The 16,684-nt window shown below is 43.8% G+C and overlaps 3 protein-coding genes across 5 annotated transcripts; 1 reads left to right on the forward strand and 2 right to left on the reverse strand.

Moving 5' to 3' along the window:
- Positions 1-298: 298 nt before the first annotated feature.
- Positions 299-3,376, reverse strand: LOC103627422 (DNA-directed RNA polymerases II, IV and V subunit 11; the record flags this gene model as incomplete). Its single annotated transcript, XM_020537698.2, has 4 exons — positions 299-523; positions 2,928-3,023; positions 3,116-3,194; positions 3,264-3,376. Coding segments are annotated over 4 exons (333 nt in total), but the record flags the coding sequence as incomplete, so codon positions are not given.
- An 836-nt stretch (positions 3,377-4,212) lies between these two features.
- On the reverse strand, positions 4,213-6,826 carry LOC542079 (origin of replication complex subunit 5). The gene is made up of 4 exons (XM_008646266.4): positions 5,930-6,826; positions 5,332-5,757; positions 4,937-5,249; positions 4,213-4,853 (listed from the first exon to the last, which is right to left on the reverse strand). The coding sequence occupies exons 1-4, from the start codon at positions 6,712-6,714 to the stop codon at positions 4,803-4,805; spliced, it is 1,575 nt and encodes a 524-aa protein (XP_008644488.1). The 5' UTR covers positions 6,715-6,826; the 3' UTR covers positions 4,213-4,802.
- A 3,077-nt stretch (positions 6,827-9,903) lies between these two features.
- LOC103625870 (uncharacterized) lies at positions 9,904-13,402 on the forward strand. Of its 3 annotated transcripts, none has more exons than XM_008646267.4 (10): positions 9,904-10,469; positions 10,591-10,902; positions 11,017-11,112; positions 11,245-11,604; positions 11,698-11,836; positions 11,922-12,084; positions 12,192-12,317; positions 12,386-12,580; positions 12,698-12,820; positions 12,953-13,402. In XM_008646267.4, exons 2-10 carry the CDS (start codon positions 10,668-10,670, stop codon positions 13,064-13,066), a joined length of 1,551 nt encoding a protein of 516 aa, XP_008644489.1. In that variant the 5' UTR covers positions 9,904-10,469; positions 10,591-10,667; the 3' UTR covers positions 13,067-13,402. The 3 variants fall into 3 exon arrangements, with proteins under 3 accessions (XP_008644489.1, XP_008644490.1, XP_008644491.1); XM_008646268.4 differs by having other exon boundaries at positions 10,600-10,902; XM_008646269.4 differs by having other exon boundaries at positions 10,642-10,902.
- Positions 13,403-16,684: the final 3,282 nt, after the last annotated feature.

A 16,684-nucleotide genomic window follows, 5' to 3' on the forward strand; every position in this document is an offset into this window, starting at 1 on the left:
CTGCTGCTATACAAAATCATTTACTATCATCTATCCCATAAATTTGGGATAGACTTATATTTAAACTTTGAAAAGTGACGGAATATCAAATTCCAAGCCAAATAGAATACTTTATTAAGTAAATTTTAATTCCTTCAAAATAAATAGATCCATACGACCCATAGCTAAATTGCTAAGTTCATGGAGTAGAACCTATTTTAGCCCAGACAAAAGGGTCGAAATGGACCGTTATATATTTTATGTTGAAGACAGGCATGCATGTAATTATCTAGTTGCGGACAATCTGAGGATGTCAATGTAAAACTCCATTGGTGTGTTTGCAATAATACGATATTGACACAAGCATGACAGTAAAAGGACAGCAAGCAACCTCAGTTCAGGGATCAGACATTCACAATCCTTGGGCGTTCAATTCATTGTTGACTCGCCTAGGATAAAACTAACACGGGAAGTTTATCTCCCACACCATTCCATTCATCTAGAACCCCTGCTTCATCCTGTCCTCGTACCTGTTCTTCTCATCCTGAAAACAAAACGCTCAGAATGTCACTCATAAGTACCATGCATGCCGTACATGTCATCAAGAGATGGACGTTCAGGGTCGAAAATGAATATGAATTGGAGGATGGTCCAATACAGTAATTTCTAGGGAGAAGAACACCTGACCCAAAGTAAACAACTAAAGGCAAACAATTAAAAGGCAAAACTCCGGCGATGCCAGGTAATCAGCAAGATATGGTACAGAGATCTAGTCTAGTTATCCCCTAGTAACAACTAGCAAATGACCTAACTAACAGGACAATCACCACTCTGTTAATGCATATTCAATTTGAACGTCATTCAGATTTTTATATTATGTTCCAGGGTACAAAGGCTGTTGTCACTTAGCTGAAGATGCAGAAAATTAGAACTAATAAATCGAGACACCACTCTATGGTCTACTCTCCGTAGTGTTTCAAATGTAATCATGTTACTGTCAGATGGTACAACACCAATAGGCAAATGTGCACGCCTAGGATACTGGAGACATTTCAAGCATCTATCTATACTGGGGGTGGGGGTAGGGTAAGGTTCACCGAAAATAAATAACAATACTCTGTAATTTTCCCAAATATTTCATGTCAAGCTACAGCCAAATACCATGAATTATTCGACGTCCAAATTAATTACTCTCAACACACGAGTTTTTTTAAAATAAAGCACCCCCCCTCAAGCACAATGCACAAACTCACACCGACTTGTTCTCCATCATGAATCAGTGCAAACTAAATTTACCTCACGTAGCACTATACTATGGCAGAATGTCATGCCATGCAACCAGAAAGAATAAACTATTCCCTCCTTGCCTTTATGATCAGCACATAGGAGAGGGACACTGAGACTGAGAGAGACCAAGGCTGGCTAATCACTCATGTTTATCTGCAGCTACCGAAGGTGCAAAACATTAATTTCACGCCAGAAATCATTTCTTTCCCCTGTACAGCACAGCCCTCTTGCATGGAGAACCACTGGAACAATAGAAGAACACTAACGTAAATCAGTAAGGGAACTTGCATTGGAGCTGGAACCCAAGTGGCCAATGCCACATTTACGCTGATAAGGCTCCGTCCATGACAAAATGATGATCACTTGGTACAGATTTTTTTCCCTGGTATGATTATCAAAAGGGGACGGAGGGAGTAATACCAAAATTTCCTGAATGAAATTTAAGAAGATTTTTTTCTAGTGTACCAAAGAATAACTTGACAACTAGCATGCAAATAGCATAGGAACACGTGGACGTACCGGAAAGTGGAAAACATCAATTTACCATTTAGATTTTTGTGAGACGTTGCTTAAGTGCTTTGTTTTAGAATCTAAGGTTGGTTGCATTCAAAAAAGAAGGTAAGATTGGCACTTAACAACACTGATTCTGTGGCAAATGCATCATGAACAGAAAAAATTAACATGCCCAGGCCTTTGGTGCTTGCTACTTCAGAGTTCAAACATCTTTTTTTAAGCAAGAATAAAAGAGCTATCCTTTGAACATGTCTGTACTAGCAAACAAAGCCGATACTTTTTTTTTCTTGAAAACGCAGAAGAGCTGTTTTCTTTGTATTAACAAGAAAAAAGCAGACACTTCCCCTCCCAACAAATCTGTCAAAATTACTGCCACATTCATGTCAAATCAAGCACTTTTTCCTACAGAAACAATACTTTATACAAAACATTCTTAAATACATTACACCCACAGAACCACACAGTCTGCCTTGCTATGTACCACTGGTTAATGCTAACTAAAACTTTTCGTTGTTTAGCGATACAAAATTGCACAAAGAAATGCCATGCAACCTGAAAAAAAACAAGAGTCGAAACTAACATTTACAAAGAGAGATCCCAAAGAACTTTTCCTAGTAGGACTAAAGTAGCGAGATACTTCTTGGAAATAAAAAGAGATTCAAACGAACTTAAGGGTATCAGTTTGACGGGAGAGTGAATATGCAAATTTTGCCAAAGGCATTCCTGTGTTGAACATCTAGTAGTTCATCAAGTAGTCCATAGTTCACATCTTTGTATCATAAAGTAGAAAAGGTTCAATGATGGTCTGTTGGTGTCTGTAGCAGCATTGTCAAATGGACAAAATGAGGTAGGAATATAGTCACAAATTCAAGGTATGAAGTCATGTATAGAGCCAACTCCTTAATTTGATACAATTAGCACAAATTTGAGGTATGTGATTATGTATAAAATCTAATTCTTGATTGATGCAATCAACACATGTAAAATTCAATTGCATGGCCAACATTACAGTCGCAGTTAAATAAAAATGGAAGAAAAACAAGTTAAACTATTCCTCCTCATTTTGTTCTCACTGGTCCATGGCATAAAGGTGCATTTGCTGAAAATTGTAACTAGCAATTAGAGTAAATATCAAAAAGACCTCTAACCTCAAAAGCTTGCTTAAGGTACTCAAGCTCTTTGTCTAGACCATTGATAGCCTGGGTGTAGGCCTGCGTCGGGGAGGACTGGCTCGTTGTGTGGATCTGTCGTACACAAATAAATAACTAATTAACTGGGGAACTAGCTCAATGAATCAGTACAAAAAGGGAAAACACAAATGGAACTTGAATCATACCCTAACAATGATCTTGTACTGGAGTGGGTGAGGGAGCTTATACCCGGCAAAGAGAACATTTGGGTCTCTGTGCAACTGCCTGTATCATGTCAACCAAACAAACCATAAGATGGGAAGCGTTAAAGAAAAGAAATTAAATTGTACTTACATGCGGAGGATATTGCCTACAGTGTGATCCTCGCGTTCGACAGTGAATGATGCAGCATTCACAATCTTTGTATCTCTCTCATAGGACACTCTGCATTGATAATTATCATCAGTTCATCAGGAGCACAACCATAACCTACAACTAATCATAACGTTGACATCACGATCGAAATAACAAGACTACGGAATTGTCTGCCTCTGTGCAGGGTCGCACTGGGTGGCCTACCTTTATTTGATTTTCGCCAACCCAGGCTTGTCTCGTTTTGTGCGTGTATGGCCCAACAGATCACGGGTTCCCTTATTTTACGTTCTTGACTACTTGGCTTGGAACTGGGCGAAGGATAAATAACAGCTGCTGGTAGTATCTTCCTTCTTTTTTTTAAAAAAAAATCAATCCAAAGTTAAGTTCTTTTTTGGCTGAAAGAGACACAACATGAAAAGAATGCATGCTGCAGTACTGTTCACAGATTCAAATTTCACTGCTTATAAGTCGGTACAACTACTGAGCTTATTGCTATCCACTCTACTTCAGCTTGATCAACTAACTATTTCCGTTTGAGCTAGACAAACTGGAGAATTGGTTACTTAAGTTGTAAATGGATTCACGCACCAATCCACGACCATTGTTCCTAGCCGCCTAGGAGCAATACCTTAAAAGACGGTGAATCACGCATCACGTAGCAATACCTTAAAGCAGAGCTTGACAGTAAGCTCACCGCTTGCCTTTGTGGAAGAACCCTAAACAACAATAGAAACTCATGGCAAACGCCAGTTGATCTTTCACTTAACTTTACATAAGAGAATCGTACAATTAGGGATGCAGTCAAAGTGGCTCGATTGACTGATGAACAACTGAAGACTGACAAATATGACTTCCAATTTCTACAATGATATGAACTTTCCTGTTCAAGTGGGCATAATATCAAGTAAAGCGTGGACAAGGGCATTCTAGTCCCAAAGAATAAAATGCATTCATAAGGTCTAATCAGCTGCAGGCAATACCTCAACAGCCCAATGCTATGTTAAGGGTTCTAAACCAGTACCACTGGAAGTTCATATGGTTGTGAATGGAATAATCACTTAATACAGATCATTACAACAACATTGGACTTGGACAAAGTGGCACTGATCTCTTTCAGATAGAATCGTGGTACCACTGTGACACACAAAAACCGCATTACATTTGAATTGTGAAGAAAAGAACATCTAGCAAACTAAGCAGCATGGCTATATTCAGATGCTAATGGTTCTTTTCTGTCTGAATGGCACGAGCTATTGACATAATGCTACTTCTGAGACATCTCCATAAAGCTCAGAATGTTAAGTTACCACTAGATCCAGGATCAGACACCGTACTCGTTGTCTGACTGAGAAACAGGACTATCAGAAGTCAACACACTAAAGAAGATAGAGCATATAGCATTTGCTTTATCCCTTGATGCTCTACCATCTTGTGAAATAGACAAATTGGATCCCATTATAGTCTAAACCCAACAACAACAGACAACAGTTGTTACAGCCTAGGCTAAGGATGCAAAGGCTATCTTCTGTAAATATACTTCGAGAGGGGGAAACTAACACTCCTGGCAACCTGTAAATTATATGATAAAGAAATCACAGAAAGATCATAATACAGCCACAGTGTCTTAAAAATGAATGTCACACGGTGCTCACCTTGAGTGCTAAATCTTCATCAATGTTAGATCGATATCTAGCTGAGCCTTCCATCGGGCAGCTCCGGCTTTTGGAGAGGAAATTAGAATTGCAAAGTGTTGACAGTTGCAAAAGAACATCTGACATCAAACCAGTCATTCCACTTCCATTCATCATACTATCAGAACATTCAACATCACCGAGATCATCTTCTGACACTGATGTGATACACTGAAATATAGCCAAGAGCCTCTCAAGAGGAAATGTGCCGGGGCCTTTCATAAGCATCTCTTCGGCCATGGTGTCCTTCATATTCATCGATGCTTGAGAGCTCCTACATCAAGGGACAATGATGTAAGCATCTAATAAGATAATTAGACAGTTGGAAAATCAAGAGATGACATTAGCTGACATACTTTCTCTTACGCCTATTGTTATCTGACCCTCCAGTTGAATCGAACAAAGCTGCATCAAGAGTAGCCGGGTTCCTTGAAGCCAGGAAAGCTGACAATAGTAAGTATTTCGCAGACACAGACATGTGGAACTCCAATTCAGTCGGCAAGCCATCCCTACTGCCAAACTGTCTTTTACTACTGGCCTTCCCACGAGAACTGTGGTCTTTGCATTCATCCACAGAAACCCTCGTGGGAACAATGAAAGTCTCGTTCATGGCAACAGCCAAATGTGGCTGTATATGTTCAAACAACCTTCTTTTGATGCTCTCATCCGGAACGGCCTTCAAATCCCCCAATGGCTCGCAGTACCTCCTGAAAAGTGGCTCCAGTGCAGCCACCAGTTCATCTACCCTCCTTGTTACCCGGAACAATGGCTTCAGCGCCACACTGCCAAACAACAATAGGAATGGGGAAAAAAATTAGCGTGATTGATTACTCACAGTCCAACCATGCTCCCAAGGCATTAGCATACGCATGTCAAATCTACTGCTTGGTATTTGGTTGACCCATACCCAGGATCAAATTAACACAAAGCCAGAATCACTGATGGATCCCATACCTAAGGAACGATGAGTACAGCTTCGGATTTGGATGGCCTCGCATCAGGATGTCTCGTACCTCGTCCACTGTATAATCAGGGAAGTAAATGTGATTCGGCTCGACAGAGCCAGTCATGGAGTAGTACGCGTCAGGTGTAGCACTGCTCACGTAGACGAGCACGACCTGCGGCAATCGGAGGAGATCGTAGAGGCGGAGGAGGAGCGCCAGAAGCTGGCCACCCTTGTCCCAGCTCCTAACAACCTCCAAATTATCGAACACCAGATACACGGCCTCGCCCCGCGCGGAGAGGCCAGCAAGCGCGTCGCGGAGCGCGGCGACGAAGTCCGAGGGCTTGTCGGGGACGCGCAGGCGGGAGGAGGAGGAGGACGACGAAGGCGGGCTGAGTTGGGCGAGGACGGAGGAGAACAGGGCGCGAGGGGACGGTAGCGAGCGCAGGGCGGCGTAGGCGACGCGCAGCGGGCGGGGGCGCACGTGGCGGAGAGCGAGGAGGAGCGCGCGCGTCTTGCCCGTGGCGGCGCCCCCGTGGAGGAGGAGCGGGAGCGCCGGCGCGGGCGCCAGGAGCCGGAGCAGGTCCGTCGCCTGCTCGCGGCGGCCGGGCAGCGCCTCGAGGAGCGCGTCGACGGGGCTCCGCTCGTGCTCCTCTCCTTCCTCCTGCTTCGCGTTCGCGGCGGCGGTGGAGACGGGTTGGCGCCTGGGCGTCGGTTTGGGCCTGGGTCCGGACGGGGAGGCGGGATCGGCCGCGGACGAGCGGGTGGCGCGGCGCGGGGTGATGGGATGCGACATCTTGGATTGGAGGGTGTGTCGGCGGTGGTCGGCGTCGGCGAGGACGCCGTTGGAACCCTAGGCGTCAAGAGGCGGGGACCGAGCGGGGGAATTTTGGGCGCGCGCCGCGCCCTGGGCGGCGGTTGGCGGGCGGGAAGATCGAAGATGACGCGTGGTTGGGCCGTTGGCGGGCGGGAAGATAACTCGGTGAATGGGTGAAGCCCAGAAAGTTCATGGGATACACGGGCAGTGGCAAGCTGGGCTGGGGGAATGGTTGCGGTTGGCCTGCCTAAATCGAGAAGAACAGTTTCGCTCTGAGGAATGAATGTAGTAGGGCCTTTCTGACCACGCCAAGCCCAAACCTAAGGTAAGCTATAGAGCCATAGAGGTCGACAAACCACACACAGTTTAGTTCCTCAAATGAGATTCATGAAAGAAAATATGGCAAGAGGAAGACAGGGACGGACAGCGGCTCATCCATGCATTCCTGGTCATGCAAGAACGTTTTTTTTATATATATTACAAGAACTTGTTTATTATCCGACGAGAACAACCATATATAGTGCGCCTTCGCCGTGTGACCGACCGAGCCGTCACGGCGTCACCGCTCGTCCGACGCGCGAGCGAATGGAAGCCAAATTCGTCTGGAAGCAACGCAGAACGCTGGTTGTTTTATTGCCCGACGAGTACACAAAAACAAAACCAAATCCATCTTATAACCAGTCAAAACATGTGTAGATTATTGTGTTGTTGTTCTTAACAACCATGGGTGGCGTCAACGGAGAACAACTGCGTTCTGGGCAATATGGACATTTGGCGTCTACATACCAATCCATCTCCCTCGTCGATCCGGTCCAGGGGAGTAGCACGTCTCGGAGTCGGAGATGAGAGGGCGGGTCACGGCGTGCTGACAGTGACAGGGACGTGTCTTGGCATCACGCTGCGCAGTCTTTCCACATCGGCATGGTTACAGTTACAAGGCGACAGGGCGGCAAAGTGGCCAAAGCCACAGCAGCAGTCTTCAATTTATTTGTCTATTAGTTAATTAATTAATTAATTAGTGGAGTCATACCTTGCAAATCCCTACCTGATGCTATTTAGGTTAATGATGAGGAGCAGCATACTGTTACTCTGTTAGCTTCTTATGACAAAAAAAAAAGTCAGTGCAAATTGTATACATCATCGACGAACGGTGAGTAGACGGTTGGCAACGGCCTCGGCATATGTTCTTCGTTTTCCTTTTTTTAAGGTTGGTAAAAAAGAAGAAGAGGAGATGTCCATTCCTCTCGTGCGCAGTTACCATTACCAACTGGCAGATTGTTGCTTAAAGCTTACGAACCAAGTAACATGGAATGAGTCCTCGATCGGCATCATCGGTAGCCTCTGTGGAGTATTTACATTTTTGTTATTAATTAACTAGTAGTATTATTATAAGGAAGAACCAGCGTGTGCTAAAGATGTATTGTTTACGTTTTTGTTATTAATTAACTAGTATTATTATAAGGAAGAACCATCGTGTGCTAAAGACGTGTTGAATCGTTACAGGTATGGATGGATCCAGATACTTATTCAGATGTTAATTTTTTTAATCTTATTTCTTCGATTGCGAACAAATAAAATATATAATTTGTTATTTCAATTTATATTCTTGTTTTTAGCATTGATATAAAATCTAGATATCGATAGAATTAAGATTTAGATGTCTTATATTGCCTTTTTCATTGTAGGGGAAAACCAATGTTGGTTAAAGCTCTCAACTCTAACCAAGACGGAGCAAGATCCAAACTCAAAATCACATAAAACACTACTGGTTTGATTACTTTCATAGTGATTCTGTATCTCAATGTATCTTATCATTATATATTGATTCCATATCAACACAAAGGTATACATCTAGTCATGTATTATTGTTTAAGTAGCGATATTGTCTAAATAGTGAACTAGTGGTTGAAACTACTTTTATTGGGCACGGGCAGCCCACGGATACCCGGTACCCATGTGGGCACGAGTACAGACACGAATCTATACCTGACTGCGGGCATGGGTTTCTTAACAGGCATATTTCATTTTTGCAGGCACATGTTTAGGTTTGCAGTATCCATCGAGTTTGTGTCTGTTGCCTTCTCTAGCCACCCGGCACAAAGCAGACATGTAGGTCAGGCATAAAAACTAAAGGTGGGGTCGCATTGTCAATTTGTTATGATGTGCTCTCTGCCTCTCCATGACTCCCACCCGTACAAAGAAAAAAAAAATAAAAAAGGCATCGGCTTGACCAGACCGGTTGCATGTATGATATGCGTCGTCCTTTGGCGCCACTTCGGTTCTTGAAATCCCTATTCAGGTTCGGAGGCCCTTTCCAGCAGTTGGCCTGCAAATCATTTGCTGAAATGAGAATTCCCTCTTCGATTATGGTATTGGACAATTGGCTTGCAGCTGTCAGGTGCGTCCAAAAAAAGGCAATCTCTTTTGGAAGACTAAGGATTTGTTTGAAACCATCTAGTTTTTAAAAAACTGATTTATGAAAACTGAGATAGTTCCAAACATACTAGTTTATACATCAGTTTATAAAAATTGTATTCACAGTTTCTTAAAAACCAAAAAACTAGCCCCTTATAGCTAAAAAATGAAACTAGTTTCTTAAAAACTGGTTTGCTTCCAAACAAAACCTAAGACTTAGTCCCCTGACTAAAGTTTAGTTTCATAATTTTGTCTCGTCTTTTTGTCTTAATCTATATAATTAATTTTATAATTAGACTACATTTAATATTTATAATTATTATTCATTTCGATATAGTAGGGACTAAACTTTTAGTTGGGTTTAACTAAACAGACTGTAAACATATTGCAGCATCCCAATTGTAGATGGTGATGTTTTGCTCAGGTGTCCACGTCAGTCAGTATCGGTCCCCCGATCAGCTTTGGAGTTGGCCCAGCCTCACAACGAATAATCCTTTTTTAAAAAAAAATATTCTCTGGCCGGGTATATGTTTTGCCGAGATTTGCAAGTGACCCAGAACGATACATTAATCCTATCAATCAGCTGCAGATTTTTCTCCCACAATCAGCTGCGTATCTGAATTCATTAATCCCCTGATTTGTCTACTGCCCCTTTGACTCTGCCAAACCTGGGCACACGAAAACGAGAACTTGAGCATGGACATGGAGCAAAGTAGTTGTTGACTTGTTGTGTCACCTGACCTAACCTGTATAATCCCTTAACCCACCAGAAAAACACAAGGCGACCTGCACTAGACCATTAGAAGAACCTTTTTTGCCCATGGCCGGAGTCCCTGACTCCCTGCTGCGGCTGGGGCAAGCGGCTAGGGTTCTGCCGGTTCTTCAAACGCGCGTGACATTGACCTGTACCATCTCCCGCTTCTTTATCCTACTCCCACCCTCTCCGATGATTTACATGCCGCGCCTTTGCGGGGCAGGAAAGCAGACGGATCAACACGCTTCCTCAGCGCCATACGCACACACAGGGGACAGAGGTCCTCTCGCTGCCATTTCTCTAATCGCATGCACATCACGTTCTCGCGTGGAGGATATGTCTTGCCTTGCATTCGCCATTGCGGATTGCAGGCAGAGGGAGGCAGCTGAGGATTAATTCAGGCTGCCTCTGGCTGCTCGTCTGCTCGCTCGCCTGTCCGCTTCAAAATTGACGCCCGTGACCTTTGGTAAAAGCGAGAGCTTTCTTCTTAGCATTATCCGCTGGGAAATAAAGAGAGTGCGGGAGACAGTTGGAGGCCGTTCGGTTGCTGGATCGTTTGACAAGGGTAACTGATGTCTCTTTTTTTTTTTGATTTGGTGATCGTCATCTGACTCTTTTTTTTCTGTTATGCAAGTAATAGAAATGGAGTGATCTCCGTTCGAAAAAAAAAATCTGACTCTGATCAGTTCTTGAAGGTTGCTGATTCTGCAAGGTGCGACTCGAATTTTCTTGCGCAGCCTAGCTAGCTAGGCGAGGGCGGCCAATGGGTTCCTGCGTGTCGTCGACGAGGCACCGGCGGCGGCCGAGGAAGCTGTCGGTCGCGGCGAGGAAGATCCGGCGGAAGGTGTGCACGGCGATCGCCGACGCGCCCATCATCTGCGGCGCGGCGAGCTGCCTCGCCCGGCACGGGGTCGTCCACGTGGAGGCGCCGGACTCCAGCGTCACCCTGCACCTCACCAAGCTGCAGTGGCAGCGCAGCCAGACGGACGCCGGGAACGGTAAGAGCAGCAGCACAGCATCTCTTCCTCTCGGTTCCTCCTTCTGAATTCTGTAACAAGTACTCCTACCACGCTAGTCCAGATTTGCTCACAGCTCTGGAAAAATCTGTGCAGTGATTTGCGAGGAAGCATGGTACGATTCTGTCAGCATCCTGGAGTCACCGGACTCCGACGACGATCTCGACAACGATTTCGCTAGCGTCAGCGGAGGTACTTACTGCACAAGTTCAGATACCTGTTGTCCGTACATAAAAATCGCAAACTAAAAACGTGAGCTGCAGTTTCAGACTTTGCGGTACTTACGTTCTTCCTTCCAATCCAATCCAATCCAATCCAATCCAGACCCTCTCCCTGATGTCACCGGCGGCTCAAATGCACAACAGTGCAAGGACGCGGCGTGCTTCTTGGACACCATGCAGCTCCTCAGGAGCATTGCAAACGCGGAAGCCTGTGACCGAAGGGAACAGCCTGACAAGAGCGATGACTCGAACGGCGAGGAGTGCTGCAGTAGCAGCACACTGAAGGAGCTTCAGGCCGCAATGTCGCCGCGGCCGTTCCCGGCGTCGATTCCGAGCAACAAGGTCCAGCCGATGCCGATCGCTGGTGCCAGCCCGCACCAGCAGCAGCAGAAGAAGAAAACGGCCGTGGTCAGGCTCTCGTTCAGGACAAGGTCATACGAGGGCGACGAGATGACCGAAACGAGTGAGTTGCTTTAGCGTTAACATATCAGCTACGCCATTGCAGTGCCGTTCAGTGGCTGGATTATTACTTCGCTGACAAGTCCTGCAATCCCAGGTGGTTCTGCGAATTACTTGTACCGCCCAAGGGCAGGTTTCACGGTGCCGTGTTGTTCCACGGGCGAGAAGCTGTCGGAAGGTTGCTGGTCGGTTCTTGAGCCATCGACGTTCAGGGTCCGAGGGGAGAGCTTCTTCAAGTACGTACAGTGGCAGTGTTGTAAACACAATTCTGACAATATTGTATACATGATTATGCCTGACTGAACTGTGAAATTCATGCAGAGACAAGAGGAAATACCCGGCCCCAGACTGCTCCCCTTACACCCCCATTGGAGCAGACATGTTCGCCTACACGAGAAAGATTCATCACATTGCGCAGCACCTCTCGCTTCCGTCTCTCAAGACACACGAAGCCTTTCCTACCCTCCTCATTGTGAACATTCAGGTAATTCAGTAGGCTATAAACGGTTCTTAACAACCGCTCTTTAATTACTGACTGTTAATTGTTAACTTCTGGCTTCTAGCCTGACAAGTTTTTACTTGTTTGTGCAGCTGCCCACATACCCTGCTACAGTGTTTGGCGACAACGACGGCGACGGGATAAGCCTAGTTCTGTATTTCAAGTTATCTGACAGTTTTGACAAGGAGATCTCTCCTCAATTGCAGGACAGCATCAAGGTAGATTTCTCTTGTATATAGATAAAAGCACCTCCTTATCAGAAGTTTCTCACTGACCTGTTATGCAGAGGCTTATGAATGATGAGATGGAAAAGGTGAAGGGATTTGCAGTAGACAGCATTGTGCCCTACACAGAGAGGCTGAAAATCCTGGCTGGTCTGGCAAACCCTGAAGACCTGCAGCTGAGCACGGCAGAGAGGAAGCTCGTGCAGACTTACAATCAGAAGCCTGTGCTATCTCGCCCACAACACAAATTCTACAAGGTGACTGGCTGCATTTCCTCACTGGTTTATACACAAACAGGTGCTGCAATGGTAAACTGTGTTTCCAGCTCTTACTGAAACATAAAAAATATGTATGTGTTGTCATTGTTAATGTAGGGCCCAAATTACTTTGAGATCGATCTCGATGTGCATCGGTTCAGCTTCATATCGCGGAAAGGGCTCGAGACATTACGGGAGCGGCTCAGGCATGGCGTTCTTGATCTTGGTCTAACTATTCAGGTACTACATAGTTTTCTTGTGCTTCCGGCTGAAAAGTGAGCGCTTGATTTGTTTCAAAAAAAAAGAAAGAAAAAGAAAAAGTGACCCCTTGACTGAATGCCTGCAACTTAACCATGGCCATACTGGTTGCAGGCACAAAAGGCTGAGGAGCTGCCAGAGCATGTCTTGTGCTGCATGAGGCTGAACAAGATCGACTTCGCCGACAACGGGCATATACCGACGCTGATAACTGCAGCTGACGAGTAAATCTGTCGTGTTACTGTAGGGCACTAACTTTCAGGAAAAAGCAAAAGAGACTAGAGTGTGGTTCGTAGATGTTCTTGAGATGCTGTTGTATAGAGCGGCAGATAGTTGTAGGAACTAACTCAAGTTTGAGATGCTGTTGTATAGAGCGGCAAATACTTGTTGATCGTTGCTCCAAAAGAGGAGGGGGGAAAAAGACATTGCAGCAGGCTGCATTCTGAACTCTGAAGAAGTGAAGATGTATATGCATGCCTGTGTTTTCTTTTCTTTTTTTTGAAACGGAATACATGTCTGTGTTTTCAATTCGTATATGCACATAGTACGCAATATCTTGGTTTATATGGTTTGATTATACGAACTTGAAATAAATATATGTTCGTATACGAATACATGTCTTTTTATTGAAATATATGAATACATAAAACTTGAAATATACGAATACCATATACGAAGACATAAAACTTGAAATATATATGTTCGTATATGCAGATAGTTGTAGGAACTAACTCAAGTTCGTATATGCACATAGTTCGTATATGCAATTTACAGGGGTATATGCACAAAGTCTGTATATCTACCATATTCAATTAAGATGAAGATAGCATGTGAGTCATGGATCGTTACCACTAGACACACACTACATCTAAAGAAGAGCGTGTTGATATATTGGAAGTAGTTGTATGCTCTCTTATAGTAGCATCATCAACATGTCACTCGTGCTTCTCAGTACGTTATTGATCAACATTATAGCAACAACAATGTATCCACACTTCCCGGGATAAAACCCAGTGACGGTAGTGGATTAGCACCGCGCACAACGAGAGAAATGATGGTGACGCCTTAGGTGCCTGCGACTCTAGGAGAAGAGCTAGTGGACTGGTGGAGGCTTAGATTATTCTCTCTAGCACGCCAACCCCTTCACATATATATAGATCCTTGCTAATGGCTTTTATCCTAAAAGTCCATTAGTGTTCTTATAGATCATGATTGTCTCTTAAACATATATTCAACAATCTCTTGCTTTCACTAGTCAATCATATATAACTATTTCAACTACTAAATTGTGTGACCTGTTATATTCACATGTAGATGGGTATGAACAAAAACTACTTTTAGCCAATAGTCAACAAAAATGTCGCAACACATATTAAATATGTGTATACATAAAAAATCGTATTGCTTGGAACTTGATATATATGCCTTGACCTTTTACCACACAATGTCTATCGAACTCAAGACGAGATTTGCGCTATGCTTGTAATAGCTTAACATTTCACTTGATCTTATAGTGGATTATAACTTCTGACTAACTCTTAAGTCACATCATAATTAACTCTTTAGGGGTGTTTGGGACTGCTTCATTTAACGAAAATCAACTCAGCTTCACAAACATCTAGCCAAACACTCAGGGGCGATGCCAGGGAGGGCAGAGGGGGCAATGCCCCCATAATCCTTCCCTAATTCCATAGAATCCACTAATTTACTAATCACCATGTAAACAATGCAAAATATCCACTAGTAGCCCCCTTAGTTTCATGAACTCCTTTTATAAGAAGCGCAAGCCCAACGAGCACCGCCTCTTGCGCCGGTGAGCTCACCACGCCCGACCGGATCCACGACTCCAACGACATGATCGAGGGAGTCAGCGCCCTCGACGGCGGGACCACGTTGGTCGCACCGCTGCACTGCGCCTGATTCGACGGCGTCCACAGCGGCGCCCCCGCAGCAATCCAGATTCAGTGCAGTATTGCACGTGCAAGTACCAGTCACTTGCGTGTGGGCCCAGCGGAGGGTAGGCCCACGCCACACATCAATGACTGGTACTGCACGTGCAGTAGAATCCGGGTTAACCACGCAGTTAGGGTCGAAAACGGACGGAAAAAATCCCGTCCCGACCCGTACCGTTTTCTACATTTGACCCGACCGTTTCCGTATTTACGAAAAAATATGGAAACGGGACGGAAACGGGACAGAGCTTATTTCGTCCGTTTTTGCGGGATCCCGTTTTTTTCCGGATTGAACCCGTATTTATTCCGTATTTGACAAATATGGGACGAGTCTAATATGTATTAGTATATAAACTAAATCCTCGTGTATTTAGGTGACAAATTATAGCACAATTGGTCATTGTAACCACTGGCTCTTTTCAAATGACAAGTGATCTAAAGTCTTAAACAACATCAGATGTAGCTAAATGTACATATTTAGCAACCAAACAACAATAGAATGTTGCCTCTCTATATCTATTTGTTTTATGTTATTGTTCTGCCAATCAATCACTAGTCAAACATCAATAACATTTCTATTTGTATTAAATTATGAGTTTCCGTTAGTATTTTCGTTTCCGTTCGTTTTCGCAATTCCGTTTATGCCGCTCCCGACTATTCCGGACCTGATCCCGTTTCTGATGATAAAATACGGATACGGAAACGGGAGAGGGGTTTTTTCGTCCGTTTTCATCCCTACACGCAGTGTACCTGACATACGTGATGGCAGAGGGCGACACCGTGCCAGTAATTGTGCAAAGGTTTTGGGCCACGAGCAACGACCTGATGAGCGTCAACGACACGGCCACAACCGATGTCGCCGCCAGGGACATCATCACTAGGCCACTGCTTGGTGAGCTCTGTCGTGTAGTTGTATATTTGGATGTGAGTGATTATACTCACTAGTATGACTTTATAAACATTGTTTTATATACAATGTAATTTTCTTATTAAAGTTTTGATAAAACATGTAAACAAAATAGCCTCATACATCAAGCGTACAAGAGGTTTTTAAAACATAATCCCATTTTAGTGAAGCTGAAAATGGTCTTTAAGTCAAACACTTTCAAAAAAACTGTAACTTTAAAGTAGAGCTGCTTAATTCTAAAGTTCAAGAAGCTGAGTTGTTATTTATGAAGCAGAGCTGTGTCAAACGAGAAAATTTGATATTTGCCATCACCAAGAAAACGTTAATAAATTTGTCATCAGACCCACATTTTATAGACACAGATAAACCCATAATTCATAGACATAGAGATAATTATAACAAGCAAACAACGTTTCAAGTGGCAAAATTCCAACTATTTCGTGCCGAACATCCACTTAATCACATTAGCATGGCTATGCACTTTTTTTACTAGACCACATCGATAGGACTAGATATGTCTCTCCTATTACATAGGTTGGACAAATTGTATCCTGAGCCACTCAATTCCATCCTATGTTTTATAGTACATCCAAAAACTATTTTATAATTACCCAGATATGAAATAGTGCTTGACAACCACAAAATACATCAATATATATAGTGAAAAACAACGACGATTTTAGGTCTAAGATTCTAGCGGGTATACCTCTCGAGAATGCTTGATGTCACATATTTCACGTAACAATCCAACGACATATCGCACTGGGTCAATCTAACAATATAAACTTTATCATGTGTACAACTTACGGTTTCATGGGTTCAAATTTAGATATTTTTTAATTTATGCACATGAGATGCTCAGTGATATGCTTGAGTAGTATGCTAATTTTCCCTTGTGAGTAGTATGCTAATTTTCCGTTGTTCCTCTATTATCATCATCGAGAGGAATGCAACATAATGAGCAAAACAAGAATACACGTTTGGTTC

The sequence above is a fragment of the Zea mays genome, chromosome 5 (assembly GCF_902167145.1).
Source record: "Zea mays cultivar B73 chromosome 5, Zm-B73-REFERENCE-NAM-5.0, whole genome shotgun sequence".
Lineage (NCBI taxonomy): Eukaryota > Viridiplantae > Streptophyta > Magnoliopsida > Poales > Poaceae > Zea > Zea mays.

Coding starts and splice junctions, on each gene's coding strand:
- LOC542079 (XM_008646266.4), bottom strand. CDS start 6,714: ATGTCGCATCCCATCACCCCGCGCCGCGCCACCCGCTCGTCCGCGGCC. Junction 5,758..5,929: donor CTGTACTCATCGTTCCTTAG/GTATGGGATCCA, acceptor GTTGTTTGGCAG/TGTGGCGCTGAAGCCATTGT. Junction 4,854..4,936: donor ATGAAGATTTAGCACTCAAG/GTGAGCACCGTG, acceptor TATAATTTACAG/GTTGCCAGGAGTGTTAGTTT.
- LOC103625870 (XM_008646267.4), top strand. CDS start 10,668: ATGGGTTCCTGCGTGTCGTCGACGAGGCACCGGCGGCGGCCGAGGAAG. Junction 12,085..12,191: donor TCCTCATTGTGAACATTCAG/GTAATTCAGTAG, acceptor TTGTTTGTGCAG/CTGCCCACATACCCTGCTAC. Junction 12,821..12,952: donor ATCTTGGTCTAACTATTCAG/GTACTACATAGT, acceptor TACTGGTTGCAG/GCACAAAAGGCTGAGGAGCT.